The 24,392-nt window shown below is 41.2% G+C and overlaps 1 protein-coding gene across 1 annotated transcript in view; it reads right to left on the bottom strand.

Annotated features, from left to right (window-relative positions):
• Positions 1 to 953: 953 nt before the first annotated feature.
• The window catches only part of LOC308297301 (VPS10 domain-containing receptor SorCS1-like), a gene marked incomplete at both ends in the record, with an annotated part of 60,483 nt that continues 37,044 nt past the window's right edge, over positions 954 to 24,392 (bottom strand). Inside the window, 11 exons of the mRNA XM_080740714.1 lie at positions 954 to 1,012; positions 1,618 to 1,772; positions 3,752 to 3,860; positions 5,153 to 5,252; positions 9,946 to 10,080; positions 14,528 to 14,640; positions 15,797 to 15,920; positions 16,069 to 16,202; positions 17,082 to 17,268; positions 20,743 to 20,914; positions 21,560 to 21,673. Coding sequence (XP_080596840.1) covers positions 954 to 1,012; positions 1,618 to 1,772; positions 3,752 to 3,860; positions 5,153 to 5,252; positions 9,946 to 10,080; positions 14,528 to 14,640; positions 15,797 to 15,920; positions 16,069 to 16,202; positions 17,082 to 17,268; positions 20,743 to 20,914; positions 21,560 to 21,673 — 1,402 coding nt within the window. The remainder of the gene's footprint in view (positions 1,013 to 1,617; positions 1,773 to 3,751; positions 3,861 to 5,152; positions 5,253 to 9,945; positions 10,081 to 14,527; positions 14,641 to 15,796; positions 15,921 to 16,068; positions 16,203 to 17,081; positions 17,269 to 20,742; positions 20,915 to 21,559; positions 21,674 to 24,392) is intronic.

Below are 24,392 nucleotides of genomic sequence, written 5' to 3'. Positions count from 1 at the left end.
GCAACACTGATACAGATGCAAAATACGCTACATGTTTGAGGAGGGTTCCTACTATAGTACTGCTTCTTCGAATCTGTATAATGGGTAGCCATATGCAGCCAAGAGTCACTGTTGTGAAATGGAGTATAAATTATGTGTTAACTTGTACAGTACACAGCAAAATCTTGAGTGTTAACTTCCCTCTGACCCTTATGGATCCCTTTTTACACTTTCAGAGTTAAATTAATACCCTGGATCATGCAGTGTTTGATTTAATGTAATGCCATCGAAGTTGCTCCAGTAAATCAGGTCTGGCACCTCCCTGTATCACTTTAATCTACTGCTCTTATGTTTGTTTTGATGTAGTACATCAGATTTTATGTTACAATGGGGCAGCTTTTATGAAATACACAGATGTGGGACACGGGTAGAGTCCTCCTTGGTTTTCCTATTACAAACTTGTGATAAGATTACCTGATTTTACAAACCATAAGGAATCTGGCTCACTCATTGTCGCACACCAGATAAGGTGTGCACGTAGTTAAAATATCTCCACATCACAAAAGTGAGACCAGAGACCAGAAACTGATTCATAGCTTGAAATATTACCATAAATCTGTTTTGTTCTGCTGTTTTTATCTCTTGGAGAAGACATATTGCTGTGACCAGCTAAGACAAATAACCTCCACCAGCTCCCTCATTTTCGGATGTACAATATTTACATGAATAGATCAACAATGTCCTTGCAAAAATACATGTATTTCAAGTCAAAAAATTGTCCCCCTTTTCAAGGAGCCAAGTATAAATCTGTACACTCTCCTCGGAGGCTTTGGGCTGCACAGTGTGAACTGGTCCATCCAAGCATGGGCAGGAAAACACTCGAGACCATTCACTGAGACCATGGTTTCATAGCTGGCTGGAAGTATCTGCCAAAGAAGATGTATTGCTTTCGAGTCGGCCATAGACTCTCAACATTAAAACACATGGGGCGCTTCATCAGAGAGCTTGATGTCTGTGTGAGATGGCAGGTAGCCTGGCGAGGGAGAAGAGAGAGAGAGAGAACAGACAGTGGGGGGATTTTATGTAGCGACATTTGCATACAGGCGTATTTTCACATGCAAACACATCTATCTATCTTGAATGGTAGCAGGCAGCTATATTGTTTGGCTGTGGGTAAAAGTATAAATCAATCAATATTTCCTTTGATGAAAATGCTTTCAACACTCCGCTACCTTCCTGAAGCACTAATTAATTTATCGGGACCAAAGAACTGCTCCTGATGTTCTCTGCACATTTCCTCGCGCTTATATTGTTGAGTTATCTGTGAATTCTAAAAGCATGTACCGTTAAAAAAAGCAGGTCAGCAACTAAAAACTGTACAGTTTATTGGCAAAACATATCAATACAATTATGTACTTGGGGCACAATATAATACAACAACAAAAAACACTGAAACTTTTCCTACAAAATATTTAATGCTGTGTGAGAACTGATCTGTTGTACGACCCAAAATTCATTCAATTCATTGCATCGTGATTCATTGCGAGCTATTTTCGATGAGGGACACCGTCGTACAACTAAGTATAAATCAGGCTTAAGAAAATAAAGAAATAAAAATAAAAGAGAGACTTCTTGTACCTATACTTTGTGAGTCCAACTTGATGTTCACATGTTCTTGTGAGGTCACAACAGCTCCCCCAGGGCTTGGGATGGCTATAGAGGTCACTGCTGGGATGACCTCTTGTTCTTTTTCTGGCTGCTCTGTTGTGTATGTATTGATGCCAGGAATCTTCCTGCACAGTGGAGAGGAAAAAAACAAACCAAAAATGCTCGGAGCAGAGAAGGCAGGGTGATGAAGTAGGGTGAAGAAAACAACTCTGTTTCACTAAGGCCACTCACTAAGCATGAAAAGTGTAATATTCTATTTTTGACTGGTGTGGACTTCAGAGCATTGCTGGAAAGCCATTGTGTTTTGTGTTCCATAGGGCAGTGCACTCTCACTTTTGACTTTTTGTGCACCGTATCGGTTCTCAATCTGTTTTTCATTCTACTTTTGACATACAATCTTTCATTGGCAATTTCAGATGCTGCTTCATTGATGTTGTTCCTACAGCTCAGTGTTTTTTCTGCTCCCGTTTACGTAACATAATCCAGTCTACAAGTGTCATGCTTGACTTCCAGTAAGTGAAAAATAATTAGTTATTGTTGTTGAGTGACTTGTCACACTAGGCTTTGTCGGCAAAGCATAAAATCAGCCTTTAACCACTAAAGCCCTGTTTAATACATAATCATACAGTGAAAATAGCCCATCTATAAGCTCTCAAAATGTCCCGTTGCGATACATTATGAGGATTTGCTACTTTCACTTTTGTTTGTGTGTGATAATAATTATTTTAATGTTTAGAGAATCTTGTGAAAATGTAGTGTAGCCAGGTTAAAGGCCCATTCCCACTGGGCCAGATAAACAGATAAAAACATATCTTTCTCCATTGAAGTGGATGGTAAGATACTGATAGAAAGAATATCTATAACAGATATCTTTTATCTGTATTTTACCATCCACTTGAATTGAGAAAGATATTTTTTTATCTGTTTATCTGGCCCAGTGGGAATGGGTCTTAAGAGTGGTTAAGATGATTCAAGGATGCTGACTACTGTGGGACTAGAGCATTCTCCTTTGCCAGGTGGTTGTAGAGGATGATGTTTATACCACGTGAACCCCCCTCCCCAATGCTGTATAATATATGTTGTCTCAGGACTTATCTCTTCAACCTTTCCTGCCATTCCCGCAGTGTGCGACTCACCCTGAATGACTGTGTTTAGCATTTCCTAAAGGTCAACCCTCACATTGTCAGATAGATGAATATTGATAACTGCAGGACTCTGGCACTCATTCAGGTCTCCGGGAGAATTGATTAGACTGTCATTGGTAGTAATATTCTGCAGATTGAGACAGAGGAGAATTGTCTTATTCCTCGGGCTATTATTGTGTCGCTGATGTCCATAACTCAGAATTACATTGAGTCTGAAACCGTTTCGGAAAGTTTTAGGAGCTGAGAACTGAGGTGCTTACTCCAAGGATAATGGGACTGACTGACTATAACTTGGGCCATTATGCCAGGGAATCTATATTATCGTTCTGATATTTACTCCAATGAGAGGAGAGCCTGAAACCCCTGACTGCTTTCAACTTCATCCTTGTTAAGTTTTCTGTTTGACTTTGCTGTTAAGTGTCACTGTATGTTACGGGAGAGTGTTTTCTGCTGGTGTTTCAGTCCGAGTGTATCAAAGGGTGCGTTCGGAAATGCGCACCGGGTGTGTGCTCAGTGTAGTGAGTGCCTAAACCCAACCCTAATCCTAACCTCAGTAAAACTATGCCTAACCCTAACCCTAACCTCAGTAAAACTATGCCTAAAACTAACCCTAACCCTAACCAGACCCAGTGCGCATTTCCGAACGCACCCTTTGATACACTCGGACTGAAACACCAGCAGAAAACACTCTCCCGTATGTTTGTTTGATTGATTGATTGATTGAAGACTTTATTAGAAGTTTGCATAGGAAAAGGTACAGTTTCATGACGGTACAGTTCACTGGTACAAGGTCTACTAAAAGGAGATCCATGAAAAGACTAAGCTTATTTCCACTGGAAACCATTAAAGTATCTCATATAACATTGAATGACAGACAAATAGAACACAGTACTATGCAGTAGATATGTAAAGAAAAACAAAAAAGAAAGAACAGTTACAGTACATTCAGGATACTGTACCTTTTAAACTTGTATATGACAAAGACGGCCAAGCCCATCAGTACGACTGAGACTAGCATGATGACTGCAGCACCATTGTGGCGGCCATCACTGCTGTCCACAAGAGGAGCTTTTGACAAATAAGGAGACAGAATGCAAGTCAAGCAATTGTGAAGATTTGTCATGTAGTAGTATAAGCTGTTCCTCCCCTGGAAACAACAGCGAACTAGGGGCAAAGGTCATAATGTTACCTACAGCACATTCATTTCCTGAGTGGAATATCCGTCACTGTCGCGTGATTGGAAATGACACCCGGGCTCCAGACGGAGCCGCTCGATTGTCCACGACACTGCAAGCGGCGCGAAGGCCAGCGGACCTTGGTCCTGCTCTTCGCCCCCGAGCGTCGCAGGCGCGAGTGGCCGCGAAGAGCGGGCCAGGGCTGCGCGGCCGGCGGAGCGCCGCGCGAGTTACGAAGCCGTGGTGAATGCAATCGTTATATTTATGCCCAGGCCGTAAGGCCTGGGCAAGCCCACGATAAACGCCCTGTCCAAGCGACTACAATTGAGCGCTCCCTAGCTCCGCTTCAGCCAATCAAAAGCTTCGGTGGGCGGGGTTTCCCTGGAGCCCGGGTGTCATTTCCAATCACGTGTCACTGTCGGGCAGAAACCTTGTATCTCCAAGTTTCAAATTGGTGCGCTTTTTTCGTAAAGTAAAGCCCTGCTTCATCATACAACTAGTGAAAATAGCAGATCTACAAGCACACAATGCCTCGCATCGCGTAGATCTGCTATTTACTAGTTTAAATCATTTTTAAAATGATAAATACAAATGAAAGGTTTTGGACATACATGGTTTCCACCCGACAACAACGATATCTTCACTGTCTGGGCAGAAACCTTGTATCTTCATATTTCAGTTTTGTCATAAATGAATGCCCTACAGTATGTTACACTTCATTGTGTTACGCGCTGTCGTGCAAAAGGAGTGAAAATAGCCAATATACAAGCTCACAACGCATCAGACAATGACATATTGTGACTAAATAACTACTTTGGATCCATTGGAACCCAGGTACTTTTTTTTCAATTTCCCGAAATGCAATGGTTTTGGACATACAGTACACATCATCACGGTGTACTTTGCAACCCTCCAGTTCTAGGCAACACAGAATGGGGGGGGGGGGGGACTTTTTCCCTATTTCCACATAACAACTCAAAGTTATATTAATGACATAGTTCAATGTTGAAAATGGGTGGTTCTCCCCTTCAACACCCAACAGCGACGACATGGTGTTGAACATAACTCATCTTATGCAAATCGAACCAATATCGGGGATTTCACTATTTCATGCCCCTTCACTTTTTTTTTTATAAAACATTGCGTGGGAGGGTAAAGGTTTATGGCTGGAAGCGGTGGACTCACCTGGAGACAAACGAGCTGCGTAGACATTCACCTTTACCCCTGGTCTGACTGTGAACCAAATAAGGTCTTGGTTGAGGGCACTTAACAAGACCTGGGAGAGCTGCAGGGGTGGGAGGAGGAGGGCAAAGACAAGCGGCTCCGTTAGCAGCAGTGGCAGTCAGGGGTGTCGCACCAAATTCTGGGCCCGGCCCGGGTACAAGGATTCACTGTGGGGCCCCTGTGCTTTAACTATTGAAAAATAGCAGATATACAAGCTCACAGCGCGGCACCGAGTGCCGCGCTGCGAGCTTGTAGATCTGCTATTTTTGAAAAATCATGAAAATCTTTGAATATTTCAAAATCCTTCTAAGGTTTTTTGGAAAAATCTATGTTTCGATGTCAGTGGAGCTCAAACCTTTTCATGTGAAGGACGCCCAAAATGGTATGTATTTGGCCACGGACCCGCATCTCAAAATATTTAGTTCCAGGGACCCCCCAGAAGCAAAATTTGAGTTACAAATGTTGGCTTAAAAAATACATATATTCAAAGATTTGCACACATTTTCACGACTTTTCAAAAATAGCAGATCTACAAGCTCGCAGCGCGGCACTCGGTGCCGCGCTGTGAGCTTGTATATCTGCTATTTTTCAATAGCTAAAGTATAAAATAATTAAGGCCCCTCCACCACCTTGGGCCCTAGTAACTCAGTCCCACTTTCCTACCCCGTGTGACGCCCCTGGTGGCAGCGCCATTACACGGTCATCAATATTTTAACCTCTAGTCATTTCATCCAGCAGTGTGAATTATGAATCATAATTTTTACTTGCTGCTAAAGAGAGGAGCAAGCGTTGATACGACACGGAGAACTAAACCATAAGTCACCTTTTAGCTGCATAGAACGTCATCTATACCAGTGGTTCTCAACCTTTTCAGGCCGCGACCCCCAAAATAATCATATCATATTACCCCACCCTGACGAGCACTAAGAGTTGAGGCATTACCTTTTGTAAAACACGGTTCTATTGTAAAAATACCAGATCTAGATGCTCACAACTCGGCTATTTTCACAATTTCTGCCTCTAATATTTGACAATTTGGCCAGTGTTTAATTAGTCATTTTAGAGGTATTAAAAAGTCCTTAAATTGTCACTTTCGAAATGTGCAGATACCCTTTATACACTGTTAAACTTTATGTTGGTTTGTTTACCGTTGAGAGAGAAAACAATGTTTCACATTAAGTTAATCATCTGAGAACCCCTGATCTATAGTATACCTTGCCTGACGTGGCTTGGCTTGGCCTAAGACAACAATGAAGTTTCTTTGTGAAAGGGGGTTCTGCTTAGGGGTGATGAGATCAGTGATATTTTCTATCATAGCTTTTACCATTGAAGACACAGACTCTTTGATCTACAGTACAGGTATGTACAGCATGTGTTTGTATACTTGTTCACAGAATTAATCTACCCATTAGGTGATTTAAAAGCTCAGTGACTCGAGAAAAAATGGAAATCAAGGCATGTTCTACGTAATATGAAAATTCCCGCTTAAGTTCTTTTTTTTTCTACTATAAAATGCCCAGAGTTCCCCTGCTCTTCACACCTAAATGAAGCAGTCATTTAACAGGAGACCAAACACCTTCCCAGAGCCCATTTGAGTCCTTAGCCATGCACCGGTAATTCCATCTCGCTCTTTTCTAAAATCTTTCCACTGGTTAAAATTAGACTGCTCTACACAGTATGAATAATTACTTTTTATTCTAGTGGCATATCAGGGTCAGTAAATCTATTACACATTTTAATAAGCTGCTCCAGACATCACATCACATGCACGCGCCAACACAAACACACGCACGCACGTGTGAGCGCACACACGCGTCCGCACGGTTACACTCGCCACACATATGCAATGCACACTCATTCATTGAAGAAGAAGAACGAAGAATTGAAGACGTCGGTATAACCCTGTTGTCTGTAAGGCTCTGCCAGGTAATCAGACAGGCTTTGGATAAATACATCCCTTTTAATTCCCAATACAGGTGGCTTGCCCCACCGTTTGTCTCCTTTCTCCAAAGTGCCAATTATATGATGCATCAATGTAATTAAATACCTATTAACTTGGTTCAAGTCAAACTCTGAGCCAGAGGAATTGAGTTTACTGCTAATACATGGAGCTTCTATCTGTTATGAGGCACTAACGAGCCTTGTGCCTGCACAGAAGTTCGACAACAGCTCCGGTTTATAGTTTCGCATACATATTTCATAGCTTTCTAAGGCAACAAAAGCAATAAACAGCAGAGAAGAATATCTATGAGCCAAAGCCCGATGTTGCAAAAAAAAATCTAAGAACCCTATAATGACCATAAAGCATGATGATTTGAAATGTTTATGGGCCCCATATAAATGAGTAAAAATTCATACAAGTCTCACAAAGATGACAGTGAAGATGTGAGGTAATAGCCTACAGAGATTTAAGAATGAAAGTACGGTAATTGCTACTGATGTGAGGGATGCTGCAAAACAGTATCTAGGTGTGTGTGGATGGGAAAAGATTGCCCTCTAGTGCTCAAGTTGTAGATTACATTGCTTGTGGAGAAATTAAGGGTAATAGTGCACGTGTATGTATCTCTAAAGAACGCTAATTCTCTACGCATGTGTGATTAAAGCAATGAAGAGGGAAAAAATATCATTATTAAAAAAGAACCATGAAACCACTGACATAATGAGTATTATCAAGGGAGCTGTGTTTTCTTGTTATCTGGCTAAATAAACAAATATAAGCAATTTACGTTACCATTGCATGATTACACCATTGCAGTACTGTGGATGCAATTATAATTTCTGGAGCAAAAGTATTCCAATAGGCCAGTGGTTCTCAACCTGTGGGTCGGGACCCCCAGAGGGGTCCCCAAATTATTTTTGGGGGTCCCCAGATGATGAACTTAATGTGCATTGTTTTGTCACACAACGGTAAACAAGCCAACATAAAGTTTTAAGTGCATAGCACATTTCTAAAGTGTCAATGTAATGACTTTTTAATACCTCTAAAATGACAAATTAAACACTGGCAAAATTGTGAAATATTAGAGGCAGAAATTGTGAAAATAGCCGATCTACATGCTCGCAACGCCTTGCAGCGCGAGGCGTTGTGAGCATGTAGATCAGCTATTTTCACAATAGAACAGTGTAATACAAAATGTAATGCCTCAACTTTTAGTGCACGTCAGGGTGAGGGGGTCCCCAGTCAAAATATGATTATTTTGGGGGTCGCGGCCTGAAAAGGTTGAGAACCACTGCAATAGGCAACATGTATTCACTTGATTCCGCCATTTTGTATAATGGCTGTTGGATGGTCAAACTATAGCCTAGAACACTGGTTCACAAGCACTGGGTCAGGACCCATTTGTGGGTTGCGAACACATTTTTATGGGTCCCCTAATTTTTCTTTCCTACATTTTGTTTTTAATTATCATTATTTCTAAACATTTTCAAAAAACATTCTCAAAAATCTAAGATTTTCATGAATAATATAAAAAAATATATATTTCTAAGTAATTTCATTAATAAATAAATAAAGAATTCCATAAATTGGAAAACAAATGTCTAAGAAGTAGTGAAAATAGCCGATCTACAAGCTTGTAGATCTGCTGTTTTCACTAGTTTGGGTCACGGGCGAAGGTCAAAATGTCTCTTTTGGGTCTAGAGCTAAAAGGTTTGGGAACCACTGGCCTAGAAGGTATCGGTGACTATATTACTATAGATACTGTCGTTGTTCAATACAATAAAATAAAAATAAAACAAGGCTTTACAAAAACAAGATAACTGAAACTGTATTGTGTGTGTTTACAAAAAACTAAACTTAAAAAAAAAAAAAATTTTTTTTTTTATATATATATATATATATATATATATATATTAGTGCTGTTCAGCGATTAAATATTTTAATCGCGATTAATCACATGATTTAGCTAGTTAATCGCGCGATTAATCGCAAATAAGTCATCAGCTTTTATCAGTTCACAATGTAACTTAGAGGGATATCTTTCAAGTCTTTCGTGGCCCAATTAACTTGGGAGTGGAAAAATATGCTGGCTTTATGCGAAAGTATGTCTTAATCTTAATCAAAATCAATTAAAAACCCAAATAAATCATAATGGTATTGCATTAAACAGACTGCAGCTGATGGGTATAAGGATCTGCTAAATTTACTTAATCTGATTACTGTTGTGTCCACCTTTATGCTTTAATTATATTTTATATCAACAGGGATGGACCTTGTAGCCAAAACAGCCAATATTGTAGCCAATGTTTGACCATTTTAGAGATATTAATAAAATAATTAAATTGTCACTTTATAAATGTGCAGATACCCTGTATATGTATGTTGGTTTGTTCACTGTTGAGTGAGAAAACAATATTGCACATTAAGCTAATCATCTGGAGACCTCCCCAAATAATAGTTGAGATAATAATGTTGAGAAACAGTGTCCAAAGGCCAAATGGCTATAATATATAAATATTAGGGGTGCAACATATCAAACCGAATATCGAAAATCAAATCGAACCGAAAAATATCGAACCAAATGACCCTGTACCGAACAATACAATACAACTCCACATCCACATTCCCCTGGAACCCCCTCAAGGACCCCTAGGGGTCCGCAGAGCCCACTTAAAGAACCACTACCCTATAGGTTGGGTACCGTATTGTTCAAAGTTAAAACAAAAAAAATACATAGTTATAAAAATACTATAATTTTACAGTACATTTAGACTGTGGTGGCTCCACAGACGTTCAATAGACGTTGTGTCAGTACCTGATCTAATTGTTCCCACTTGCCATCCGGTGATTCGTCCTTTGGTCTCTTCTCAGGAACAATGAAAAACTCTGCTGCTGTGGGGAAACCAGGAAGTATTGAAACCAACAGCTGGTCTTCTCTGATTCCTGTGACCTTTAGAAAACAACCACACGCACGCAAGCACACGCACACGCACGCACGCACACACACACACACACACAAAACAAAATCCTAGTTTTAGCACCTTAATTCACTCTGTTTTGATTTGTGTTGTGTGTATGGTCTAGCAGTAGGGAAGACCAGTGAAGACTCTGCTTTTCTTTTGTTTTCTTTTGCAAAAGGTCATAGAAATCAGTGACTTTCTATGACCTTTAGAAAAAACATGGTTGAACTTCACAATAAAATGTTCAGTGTAAAAAACTGCCTTTCAAGGGTAAATTTGTATGGCCTGGACACCAGATGAATCTTCTAGAGCAAATTTCATGCTACACCAGGCTACTGTTTTGAGTTGACACCCCCAGGGTTAATTTAACATACAATTTTCGCTGTGTAGTGTGTAGTATCTCAGTGGTTTTCAAAGTGGGTGCCGCGAGATGATTTAATATATGGAATTTATTGACACTTGAAAAAATATTTAGTATCATTTTAAACTTGAAGTACAACGTTATTTTCAGTCTGTTCTAACCAAAATGGCTATTATCTCAATGTTTTCCTCGCAACATAATCACTAAAATATCGTCACTGTCGGGCAGAAACCTCGTATCTCCAAGTTTCAAATGTGTACGTCTTTTGGTAAAGCAAAGCCCTGCTTCATCATACAAGACTGTTGCACAAAACTAGTGAAAACAGCCGATCTACAAGCACACAACACCTCGCGATAACATACAATTTTCACTGTGTAGTGTGTAGTATCTCAGTGGTTTTCAAAGTGGGTGCCGCGAGATGATTTGATAATATATGGAATTTATTTGGACACTTGAAAAAATATTTAGTATCATTTTAAACTTGAAGTACAACGTTATTTTCAGTCTGTTCTAACCAAAATGGCTATTATCTCAATGTTTTCCTCGCAACATAATCACTAAAATATCGTCACTGTCGGGCAGAAACCTCGTATCTCCAAGTTTCAAATGTGTACGTCTTTTGGTAAAGCAAAGCCCTGCTTCATCATACAAGACTGTTGCACAAAACTAGTGAAAACAGCCGATCTACAAGCACACAACACCTCGCAATGCGAGGCGTTGTAGTTTGCTGTTTTCACTAGTTTAGTACATTTTAAAGATGATAAATACAAAACAAACGGTTTTGGACATACAAGGTTTCCACCCGACAACGACGATATGCTATAAATATAAGGTACTGGGAGAGAAAATTATAATGTAGGGGTGCCTCGGATTATGGGGTGCCCTGAGACAAAAAAAGTTTGGGAACCCCTGTAGTATCTTACTTCACACTTTCTTTTGGTATTGTATGGTCTAGCCCTCAAATGGTATTGGGTGGCGCAAACTATATAAACGCCTTCAGTATTCTGCTTCAGATGTCATCTATGTACTTACGGTAAGTACCAGTCACTGTCAGGATATAACACGCAGATCAAGTTAAACATGCAAGTTTAATTTGACAGTCTTTGGTAAAGGGCAGAGCTTTTAAGTGCATTTGCGCCTTAACCAGAGGTCTTGCTGTCAACGTCCTGGTGTAAACCATGGTAATATATGACAAGACAGAAGGTCAGAGTGAATGTTTCATACTGAGGGCCACTATGGGATATATATAACTCGGTATCCAGGTCTTTTACATAACCTGCTGGGTTTTTGACATCGATGGAGCTTCTTTGACAGCAAAACTGGAGGCACTTTGGCACTTTACCACAGAATTCACTCTCATGTACATGACAGGATTGATGTTTTCTCAAGGCTGAAGCCTTGTGGCTTACAGCGGCTTGGTCGGCAAATGGCAGCCATCGTGTGCGTGTGCTTTTATTGGCCTTCAGTGTTTGACAAATTTACTTTAATGAATGTGTAGTACATTAGTAATACTATTGATCCCTTTTGTGTCTGAGCTTTCTAGATCAGAGCTTTGAGGTTTGTATTTTGTCCTTGCCATTTTTACATTTTGATAACTTTCATCCTGGAGTCCCTATTTTGGATATTTCATAATAGTGCCATTTTTTAAATCATTCACAACAACAACAAAAAGATCAAATCATCCACATCCAAATGGGAAAGGCGTGGATCCAATATGGGTCTTGGAACTTTAGTTACTTTGTAGGTTTTGATTGTTATTACAAAGCATACATTAACCTTCAGCCTAATATACTTTATTTGTCTATTTGAAAGTAGCTCACGTGTTGCGTCAGATGTAGATCGGCTACTTTCAAAGATTTTTATACCTGAGAACTTGTGGAATGGGACATTCACTTTTACTTTTAGTACTTTAAGTATATTTTGATGCCAATACATTGGTACTTTTACATACATACATACATACATTTTGAATAAGTACCTGTAAGCGTTGCCGAGCCATGAGGCCCATAGGGCAGGAGCCTATCTCCTGTTTCTGTAGCGTGAGGCAGCTTGATGTACAAGTACACCCCCTGGACATGACGCTAGTTTATTGCAAGGACTTACCCCCAATCCAACCCTTGGTGCTGAGTGTCAAGCAGGGAGGCACTGGGTCCCGTTTTTCAGAGTCTTTGGTATGACCCGGCTGGAGGATCCCCCGACCTCCCAGTCTCAGGGCGGACACTCTAACCACAAGGCCACTGAGCTGCTCGCTGACATTTTGAATACCAGACTTTTACGGTATGTGGTTCTCCATATGGGCATATCCCTGCAAGACCCGAATTAATTTCTACTGGCCAAAAAAAATTACAAAAAATCAGATGGTGTTGTAGCAGTCCTAATCACAGGAAAATGTAATGTTAAAAGATTAATAGTGTTTTTGTAAGGTTTTATAGCCATAAATCATAAATCATGCTCTAATTTGCATATTGGGGATATTTTTCACAATATTAACATATGCACGTGTTCTAGACATTCTAATGATCACGAAAAAGAATATTACAGGCATTTTACTTATGTTTTAGTGAGGAATAGCTTCAGTTAAAAAGTGAGATGTTGTTCGTCCAGACGCTGGAATTTCAACTTCTCTGGAACTTGTGAATGTCAGCCTCTGTGGGGGGTATTTATATGCAAATATCGTGGCCAATGGCATTGTAATACTAAACGATAGGATTTAATGGTGATGTTAATGTGAAAAAAGAACAGGAAAACTAATTATAACATTTTTTTAAAAATGATTTAAAAAATGTTGCCAAAAGGCAACGCTGGGCCTTGCAGGGATATACAGGTATATGACAAGGGAGCTGAGAAAAACCCTGCACAAACAGAATTACACAGCAAGTGGCACTGTGCATAACCCAGGCCATATTGCACTATACTGTAGATAAAGTAAAGAGTAGCAGTAAAGATAAAGAAGCAAGGAAAATAAAGTTCACTAGTCAGAAGATACTTTTTCACTCCAGGCTAGCTTAAAATTGCCCTTACTGAGCAGAACTGAATAAAGACTGAATGTCCAATCCAACTAATCTCTGAGCAGAACAACACGCTCATTAGAGCCCGACCAACATATCTGGGTCTGAAGCCGATTGTGAAAATAGCAGATCTACAAACTCATAAAGTGGCGAGAAGCAACGCTTTGTTAGCGTTTAGATCTCTACTGTTCACTAGTTTGTGTCCCAGGCAAATGTCTAATTTCTCTTTTGGGTCTTGAGCTAAAATGTTTGGGAACCACTGTCCTAGACCACAGATTACCAACATATTGGCAGATATTTTGTCAAAAGGTGCAAAATATATATTAACTCTTTGAGTGCCACCCCTTTCACCACTAGAGGGCGCCCAGTGACCATAGAAAATCCCATAGAGATATGCTGGTATATGCAGAAGCCCTGCAGCCATGACTTGCCTGAACACTTTCCTTTGTGCATGTACAGGAAGAGGATGAAGTTAGCTTGAAGTTAGCTATTGGCTACCAAGCATTTTAGAAGACTTATTTTCGTCAACTTAGCCATGATTAAACCTTGCACACCTCTACATGGGAAAAAAACAGAGAAGAATGAGCTCTAAAAAATCCGATGCAATCCTGGATTGCATTGGAGTGGATTTGTGCAGTTTGTTCACAGCTTTCAAACAAAAAAATCCGATTGGAAATCCGTTCAGGCATTCTTGAGATAATCGCCATTATGTTTTACATGTTATGTAAACAAACATGGCTGCCCTGTATGTTAGATGGGGTTGTATGGGGGTGGAACATGCAAAATCGCGATTGAAATCATGTTCACCAGATTTGATGGGGTCCAAAAAAAAAAAAAAAGAAATTCAAAAAAATCTTTTTCCAAAAATTTTTTTTTTTTTTTTTTTTTAAAAGCCGAACTTGTTCGGGATCGGCACTCTACGATACGCTAATAAAGCCGAACTAGTTCGGGATTGGCACTCAATGAGTTAAGTTTCTATTTGAGAACATGCATCTAGAATGTATTTTATACAACCACTTAAGCCGTATTGAAAATTCTTAAAAAATAGCAGATATCAGAACAACTGACCTGAACCATAGAACTCTTGACAACTCGGGCGATGTCCTGTCTCCATTCAGCCACCCCGGGGTTCAGCTCATCCAGATTAGAGGAGAACGCCAAAATGTGTGACTGGAAATATTCTGCGATGAAACAAACAGAAAGGCAGTTGACCGAATAGGTGAAACATCTCTAGGAAACTGGCAGATTTAGATATCCGTAATCACTTTAATAAAGGTCTTTATGCACAGGTGGCGTGAAAAATAAACAATAAGAATATCACCAGCGAGTATTTCACATCAAAACTAGAAAAGTGTGCTCCTCAGACCACAGGTCTCGTCTCGCAAACTTCATAGTCATACTGTAGGCACATGGAATGGGATCTGAAAAATCAAACTTATACATCTTCATCAAATGACCCCAGAGATTTACTGATTTGTTTTTTGGACAAAATATGAAGGAGTAGTAGCACAAAGTGTGTTTTGTTTCACAGCAATCAGACGATGCATTCACGATTTGTTCATGTGTAAATCTGTAGGAGTAATATAAAAATGTGTTTTGCTAACTTTGGCCACCTGGTGGTGCTATAACAGGCCGATTATTACATTTAGGCCAGAGGTTCTGCTCTGGCCTTCAGGGAGTGTGTGTGCACAGTTTCACATCGATCGGGCCAAAGGTGCTGGAGATTAGCTGTACATACGGATGGACACGCGGACTGACTGAGGGACTGACGGATGGACGGACGGACGAATAGGGGCAAAAAGATCTCTGCCATGCATTCAGTCTGGCAGAGACAACTATTCATAAGGTTGATGCCTTTAATTGCTGTGAAAAAAGGACAACTTTGTTTTTTTACAATAAGGGTTCATATTTTAGATTTTTTGTAATTAGAGAGAAGAAAAGATGTGTTAAAATGTTTTCATTTGCGGCTTTCTATTGTTTTAGCGATTTTAGTGATTCTGATTTGATTGGGTGGGGGCATGCGTACAAGTGGCTAATTATGACTTTTTAGACACAATAAATCTGTGATTTCTTTATTACTATTTACAGTAACAATACTAGCTCCCATAAGTCACATCTGCCCATGAAAGATTGCGGTGCATCTTGGGAATGGGATTATTGTGTCTAAAAAGACATACTGTATTTAGCCACTTGCACACTTATCTATATATGAACCCTTGTCAACAAAGTTTTCCTATAAGAATGAAGGCCAGCTATTCAAGTGGTAGGCGGTTTGACACCGGCCTATATTAGATCGCCACTGTTGGGACTGTGTTGTACATAGAAACGGGGCCTCACCATAGACAATTACGGTCCCTTTGTCCTGAAGGACGGTGCTGCCGAGTGATGCCTGAACAGTGACTGTGTGAACTCCCTCTGTGTGGAAAGTGAAGGACATCCCTCCCTCCAAAGACACCATGGGCTGAGAGAGTTAGAGAAACAAAGAAGAAGGAAAAAAAAGCTCACAACACGTCGCACTGCGCCATGTTTGGAGCTTGGAGCTCGGTGCGCAGCACAGTGAGCAACTAAGTATAACAAGCCATTAAGTAGTGAGAAAAAGTAAGGCTGACCTCAGTTCTGTTATCAAACCACCAGTAATAGGTGACTGTTCCTGCATTGCTGGGATGCAGCACCGTGCTGAGGTTGACTGCTTTGTTCTTGACGACCACCGAGGGAGCCAAGAGCTGGACCTGCTCCAGTCCACCTTGAGTAGCAGAACACAAAACGGCATGAGCGCGTACCCCTCCCGCACCCACAGCAATCTTGACTCAAATGAAAGGCCAGAATGAAATGTGTTTTTAGGAAACAGAGTCGTACTATAGCCATTCAATCTTGCTCATTCATGCGGCCTGTTGAAATACCAATAACAATAGGTTCATCTCTCTTATTCTGCAAGTAACATTACAATGCTGTTATGATAATCAATGATCATGTCATAATCATTAGATTATGCATGCAGACGTATGCATAATATGACGACTACTTATATACTATCTCAGTGGTTCTCAAAGTGGATTCCAGGGACTGGGTTCCTTTATGGGGGGGTCTAAATTGGGGGGTCTAAATTGACCCATACAAGTCTGTAACTCTGGCAGTGGGGTTCATCTGGTTCCATTTGTACACAGCCAGAGTTAAGGGGAGACCATGAAATCTCACACTAGTGATTGGTGACTGCTGATTACAAGTGACAGAGCAGTGGTTCTCAAACTTTTGGGGCTTCAGTACCCTCTTTTCCTGATTGCTGAATCCAAGTACCCCCTGTAATGGACAACAACGTTTTGACTAGAAAATACTGACATCCAACGTCCAGTTTTTATGTCAATATGGTAAAAATAAAAGTAAGTAACCTGTTTTCTATTCAGTAACAGTAACATTCTTACTTCATTTGGTTTAAAGCTATACAGATCAGCATGTTCACATACATTTGTCAATGTTTTATCATTATACATAACAGTAAAATAAATGTTTCCATTTTCCATGTTTTCACAAGTACCCCCTGTAGTACCTCTGTGTACCACTAGGGGTACACATATCCCCATTTGAGAAACACTGTGACAGAGGGCCAATGTTGTTGCTGACTCACAGGTGACGTGGAGGTAGAGGACCACCCGCTCGGACCCTAGACTGTTCCGTGCTGTAGCAGACACCTGATAGATGCCCGCCCTGCTGTAGACATGCTCGATTCCGTCCTCGATAGAGCTAATGTTGGCGTAGGATATGGCCGTGCCATCACCAAAGTCCACTGTTATGCTTGTCGATGAGCCGAGACCCTACAAGAACAGAATGTGCGACAACACATATTACACTGTTGTTGAAGCTTGTACCAAAGTTGCCAAAAGAGAGTGGGGGGGGGGGGGGCTCATTTATCTCCACAGCAATTAAGCTGGTGAATGTACACCTGAAGATAATATCTTCAGGCAACAACAATATATGTTGTTGTTGCCTCTGACACTGCTACGCAATATGGTCTTTGTTACAACCACGCTCAGAGGCAGTAACAATAAAGCTTAATTTATACTCGCACAGCGGTGTCACTTGAACGTATCTTCGAGCTTTGAAGATCTTGTTCTTGTCATCAAGTGAAATGTCCTACTATAGAGTATAGTGGAGGCAGCAACTGAAAAGACCCACCTCAAGAAACCAGCAGGTGGAGTCAGAGAGCGTGTCACAACTCCTGGCACCTTTCTTGTCCTGACTAAAATGCTCCACTGACTTCAGTCTAATGATGGTTCCACTGAAAATGGGCCTGTCGTTTGGATTATATCGACTCCACTTTGTGGTTTTATTTATCATGTTTTGTGCTTGCAGGATGATAAAGTTTTGAACCTTGTTTGCTTTTGCATTATAGTGCAGTCACATTTCATGGTTTCATGCGTGATTACTTTTAATCGGGTAACAACAAAAAAAGGAAAAGTAGCACTAACGAATACACAAAAATGAAAGCAAGTTATGTTGAGTATGCTTAACCACTTGAACCCTAGCATCTCTGTTCTTGCGTAAACATTCAACAAATATATTTAGTGTAGATCAAAAGAACATGAGTGAACCTAGAATGGAGTCTTTAGGAATTTTATCCGGTAATAGGGTTTAAGTGGTTTGCCAGTATTTAACCTTTTTCCCCCACACATTTTCCTCTAAAAAGCACTGAGTTCGAAATATAAATGCAAATGCAGGTAATCAGTTACTGCTTTTGATTGACCACTGGTGAGGTCAGCAAGAAAAAGGGAATTAGAAAACATTAAATGCATCAAGCTGTACTACCTGACATATAAAAGTAGTGATTAGAGATTAGAGTGTATGCCATTAGTGTTAATCACTATGTAAATGCTTTTACTGTAAGTGCACTGTGTGCTTAGTGAATAGAATGCTGTAGCCTGCATATCATTCTCACATCTGCTGTGTGAGAATGATCTGCAGGCTACGGCATTATTTTGTGTTTGCTATTGCATCCCTGTACAACTTCACACTCAGTTTCACAGTAACGAATACGAAGTGTGACATTAGTCTGACAACGTGGAGATACAGTATGTCTATTTTATCCCAATACAGTTTTATTATATTATTTTGAGCAAGCTTTGTCCCAGGATATGAACTGAAACTAGGCGACCGGGCAGTCAGTGACATCAACACGCTTATGGATGGTTGGCTCAATAAAGTGGCCAAGACTTGGTTAGCACTGAAAGAAAATATACAGTAAACACTGCAGTTGTGTTCGGTCAGTGGGTTTATTTGGAAATGGAGAAATCTGGAGAAATGCCTTGTGGCTAAACGACTGCATAAGTGAACAGCTGCTATACCTGGGCATTACTGTATATATCCTGCCCTGATTTATGTGACAAATCTCATCCGTTGCCAAATGATCCAGGTGAATTTCTCAAATATTAATATTTGTGCCAGGCCATGTGTGTATTTGTGTGAGAAACAAAGGCATTAATCAGAGGGATTACATGTACCAGCAGTCCAGCACTCATGGAAATGTCCTTCAGGCACTTTGTATTTATTTGGCACGGGCAGTCCCACAGAACAACAAACTCATTTCGGCACACAGCCTTCTTCAGCATCGAAGAAAGCTTTGTGTTTGCTGTGCTGGGAGCTGCCCCGTGCCAACTAAGTACAAAACGCCTGAAGGACATTTCCGTGAGTCCTGGTAATCCCTCTGATTGTAGAGAACCTTCCTAGACTGTGCACCCCCCCGGTAAAGAAACTACCAGAAGGAACTTGAGTAGTGCATTCTCTTTAACTCGCAAAGGGTGTAATGCCATTGGCAATAATCATCAAAACGATTAGCAGACATCCAAGAGTAAGGCAATGCATGTCTTCATCTAGCCCATGCATCTGAGAGTAACACAAGCAAAGATCATAACAAATTTTGCTTTTGCCCACTAATTATAGTTAGCTTTTCTTCACTTTAAAATCAACAACTCTTTTTCTTTGTTGAAATGTTTTGGGGGGGTAGCCTGTTAAAGCCAGACAAATCTACCGGTAAAAAAAAAGAAAAGAAAATGCCCTTGGCGGATTTGTGTCCGCTCAATTGTGAATCCATTTCCTTACCCCGAAAAGTTGGGTGACCAATCAGGGCCAATTTTTTTTTTACCAAATTAACCTTCCATATAGAAGTACCAGACTCAAATCCACACAGTGATATATAGTCTGGCTACGCAAGGCTGGGGGGGGGGGGGGGGGGGGTCCTTGTACCAAATTCTTGTACCAGAATCATGGACCACATTTTCTCCCTTGCAAGAAAGCTTGGGAATTTGGTCAAGCACTTAAACCCCAACATCCATATTCTAGGGGAAATAGCTGATGTACAAGCTCACGACACGTCATGTAGCAACACGTTGTGAGCTTGTAGATCAATTATTTCTGGCAAAGAGATGTGCCTGTAGACACTCATTTACTAAGTCTAGAGGGTTTAAGTGGTGAAAAGGTAACAGTGAGAGATTATCAACACACGGACGGCAGGCAGACACGGGCAGTATGAAAATGTTTACAGTATATCGGACCATGGCCACATGCTTGGCTTATGAACCAGGGTGGCAATGTTGGTTAATCGGACAGCAGCACACTCAGTTGGTTCAAGCCCTTTGATCCGTTTGGATGTAAGGAGCCGTATACAGCCTCTAGGAACTGCTAGTGGGGCTTTTAAACTTGTTTTACTTATTCATGTTTGGTCAATTACGGATTACGCCTATGGAGCACCAGCATATCTCTAAGCATTCATGCTTAACACAAAACACTCAAAGGGGACTGAACATAGTTTTCCACACAGTAAATTATTACTACTAGAGACTACTAGAGTTAATTTGTCCTAACTGAGACAGTGCAAATGGAACCAAATGGACCCTTGTTCCATTTGTACACTCTCAGAGTTAAATTAAAGGGATATTTCACTTTCAAAAAAAACTTTTGTTATTTTATCATCTAATCAGGCATTTGGGAACACCCAGGTCACCAGAAAAAAGGACAGTTGTTTTCATTGAATCTATCATGGTTAAAATGGAGTTTGAAGTTATAATGGGTTCGTATAGGAAGGTCCTGGAAGGGGGAAGATGGGGGGAAATGAATATCAAATATCCAAATACTGAATGAAGAAATTCAAAAACTGTCCTGGGTGTTCCCAAAAGCCTGATTAGACGATAAAATGACCAAAAGTATTTTTGAAAGTGAAATATCCCTTTAACATGAATCTTTACGTGAAATTCTACCATGTAACACACAGTAATACTTTGAGGTAAGAGCAGCACCTCTTCCAGGAAGATGAGGAAAGAGACATTCTTCCCCAGGGTGGCTACCATGGTTCCCTCGCTGGTAAGAAGCTGGAGCCCCCGGGGGGCCTGACTGGGACATCTCTGTCGCCGGGGGCTGTGCCTCCACAGGCTCCCCGCTGTGCAGTTGTTGGACAAAGCCCTGCGATATCTGTGACACCAACGTTGAAGGAACACACAAAGAGAATGGCCAGGTAAAGCACTGCACATTTTTGTGAAAGAAAGATCAGTGCACTCAAGAGTCAGACACAAGCAGACCGACACGCTCACATCTGGACACAACACGCTCACACCTAGACGCCGCACGATCTCAATCTGCTTGCTATACGGTTATTGTACATGAAAGTGCACGTGCATAAGTACTCTTCATCCTCACAGAGAGACACCGAGAGGCACACGCACCAACACAAGCACATACTGGAGACCCATACTTTCACACAAGCACGCGCACACACACACACACACACACACACACACACACACACACACACACACACACACACACACACACACACACACACACACACACACACACACACACACACACACACACACACACACACACACACACACACACACACAGGAAATAATAAATACAAACAATTAATTTGTAGTCACACCTCCTCAATCCTTTTTGGGGACCAGGAATCGTTACTGGCTAATGTATAATTCTGTCCGTTCCCGCACAGAATGACTGGAATTGAAAGACCGAGCTCACGGGGCTGTTTGGTATTCAAGCGCTGCCTACTTCTATTTCTACTCTTTTCCTCTGTCAACACAGATGCATTTGGCGTACCCGGTGGTGTTGAGGAAAGTGTCTCCAGTGACACAGTCTCTGGATGCGGTGGATGGAACGAACCAGAACGCTGGGGAGCAGCTCCCATCAGGCTGCCTCTGGAAGCCGTAGTCACTGTTCGGATTAGAGCATAAAAAAACCAACACTGTCATAAAGAGCAGTCACCATTTAATATACAGTAGGATTTTTTTTTTTTTTAAACGGGCTGTTTTAATTTTTGTCCCAATTTAGTAATTCACGCCGCGATGCGAGCTTGTAGATCGGCTATTTTCACTACTTATTAATTATTATTATTTTTCATTTTGGACAGTTGGCACTGTTGGTTTGGGAGGGTGTAGAGAACAACGTAGCTCCTTAGATACACAAGGAGTCAGCAGCCACTTTGTTTCACCTGACAGCAAGGAGTTTCACTGGAAGGGCGTAATGTGCTTTGTGCATAACAGTTTCACTATCTCTCACAGTTCACTGCTTATCCCTGCTGAAAAGGTCCCTCGACCAACCGATAGGTGGCGCTAGTGCGGCGATAAGAATACAATCCCACTGGTCCGTGAACACTGCCGATAGGGTTCTTTGGGGAGCCTGGTCAAGCCGGAGGCGCTGCTGCCAGGAAGCAAACCAGGGTCTCTGCGGTGGTGATTGAGTGCATTAAACATATAAATTAAAAATAACCATATCTTGTGTGGTTAGAGGGAGATATTTCTACACAAGGCAGAGTGAATTGAGAGAGAGAGTGGTGTCACCGAGGGGTCAGAAAATGAACTGCGTCGTGTTTCAGCTCTAAAGTGACAAGCGGGAGATTAAATAACATTGGTTTCAATAGAAGCGTCGCGAATATCGGCATTTTAGGTAAATACACAACATGTCAACCATTTTAAAGTATTGTACAGGGATAACTAAAGTCTCTTTAACATTTGCTTTATACTATTGCCAAAAAACGATTTAAAATAACATGGTTTAAGATGATTAAAGTCGGGATGTTTAGTTGCCTTGTCGCCGATGCTAATCACTGCATCATCATAATGTTGTTGACATGCACAATAGCACCTCCAAGTGGCAGGTTAAAGTAAGGCAATGAAAGGCATGTACTCTTGTTATCGTGAGACATCAATATAATTATATCGTTTCCAAATCAGAAAATAAGATATCAGGAAATAACCTGTGATATATTTTCTTTCATTTGTCTGAATCGATTATTTTTATAAAGGTCACAGTCGTTAGAAAATGATGTTTTGAGCAGCTGCTCTCATTCATTTAGCAGACTTCCGGTTCTGAGATTGTCACTATAGAAGCTCCTCCCGAGCCGCCATTGGACTCGCCCCATGAAGTGAACGTAGTTGGCCTAACTCTCCATTCTAGGGCTCTGACACAAGGCAATATGTAAAGTATTTACAACCCACAGCATTGGAGATTTGGGATATTGAGGCATAGCAATTCATGTAAACTACATCAATTATTATACCTAGACAGAGCATGTGTGTTGCTGTCATCTTATTTTCATCACGGAGCACCTCTAGGAGGTCTAACTCACAGGTGGAGTTGACCTTTATCAGGCACTTCAGACAAGAGCAGTGGTTCTCAACCTTTTCAGGCCACGACCCCCAAAATAATCATATTTTATCAGGAGACCCCCTCACCCTGACAAGTTGAGGCATTACATTTTGTATAACACAGTAATATTGTGGAAAATAGCCGATCTACATGCTGTGCATGTAGATCAGCTATTTTCACAATGCCTGTCCCTAATATTTGACAATTTGGACAATGTTTAATTTGTCATTTTAGAGGTATTAAAAAGTCCTTAAATTGTCACTTAGAAATGTGTAGATACCCTTAAACTTTGTTGGTTTGTTTACTGTTGAGTGAGAAAACAATGTTGCACATTAAGTTAACCAGTAAGACTCCCTAATCGGGAGATAAGCGACCGTAGGTCTCGCTAGAAGAGGGCCATGTGAGAAATGAGGGGTGGGGTCTCCGCGTTGCCTTGGCGGACGAATAGGTACCGGCCCCGGCTCTCCCGGACGCTCCTAGGCCGAGTTAGGGCATTTTATGTGAGCTGCAGTGGAGGGGGTCCTCCACTGGGGGCACCACCACTTTTGCATCCGTTCTGGAGTAGCAGGAGTGGGTGGTCCCCGGGAATTCCCCGTGAGCAGCCCCGTGGGGGTGGTCATTTGGTCATTTTTGCACATTTGGTATTTTTTTTACACCTGGGGGTCCCCCAGGGACCTGGGGGTCCCTGGAACTCCGGGGGTCCTTGGAGGTTGTAGTTTGGCAGGTAAGGAGTGTGTGTGCAAAATCTGGCATGGATCGGGGCAACGGTTGCGGAGATATTAGCAGGGCAAAAGTGTGACGTCTGACGTGTGACGGACTGACTGACGCACGGACACCTGGTGGAGCTTTCTGTAGTAAGTGCGACCTACGGTCGCAATCATCTGGGGACCCCACAAAAAAATGTAGGTTGAGGTTGAGAATGTAGGTTGAGGTTGAGAACCACAGGACTAGAGTACAGGCCAATGATGGCCAGTACAAGTCAGTGCTTTTGTGCTTTTGACTGACCACTGGTTAAGTCAACAACAGAAAAATGTAATAAAAGAAATCAAGAAACACACCCAACACAGAACTGAGCAATGAGCGATGACAACGCAGCTACCAAGTGGCTGCTGAGAGACACCAGGGCTTGCCAGAGACTAACGAAGAATTAGTTAAGCCTGGTTAATATAACACAACTGTGTAAATGATATTAAAACCTATTTTAATACCAATTGATCTACGCTGTTGTCCTCTTTGTACTGTACCTGGAATTGTTTACAGAATCACTGACAGCTAATAAAAATAA

Source organism: Nannobrachium achirus (genome assembly GCF_963921795.1).
Source record: "Nannobrachium achirus genome assembly, chromosome: 13".
Lineage (NCBI taxonomy): Eukaryota > Metazoa > Chordata > Actinopteri > Myctophiformes > Myctophidae > Nannobrachium > Nannobrachium achirus.
This window is presented reverse-complemented; position numbering and strand designations above follow the sequence as displayed.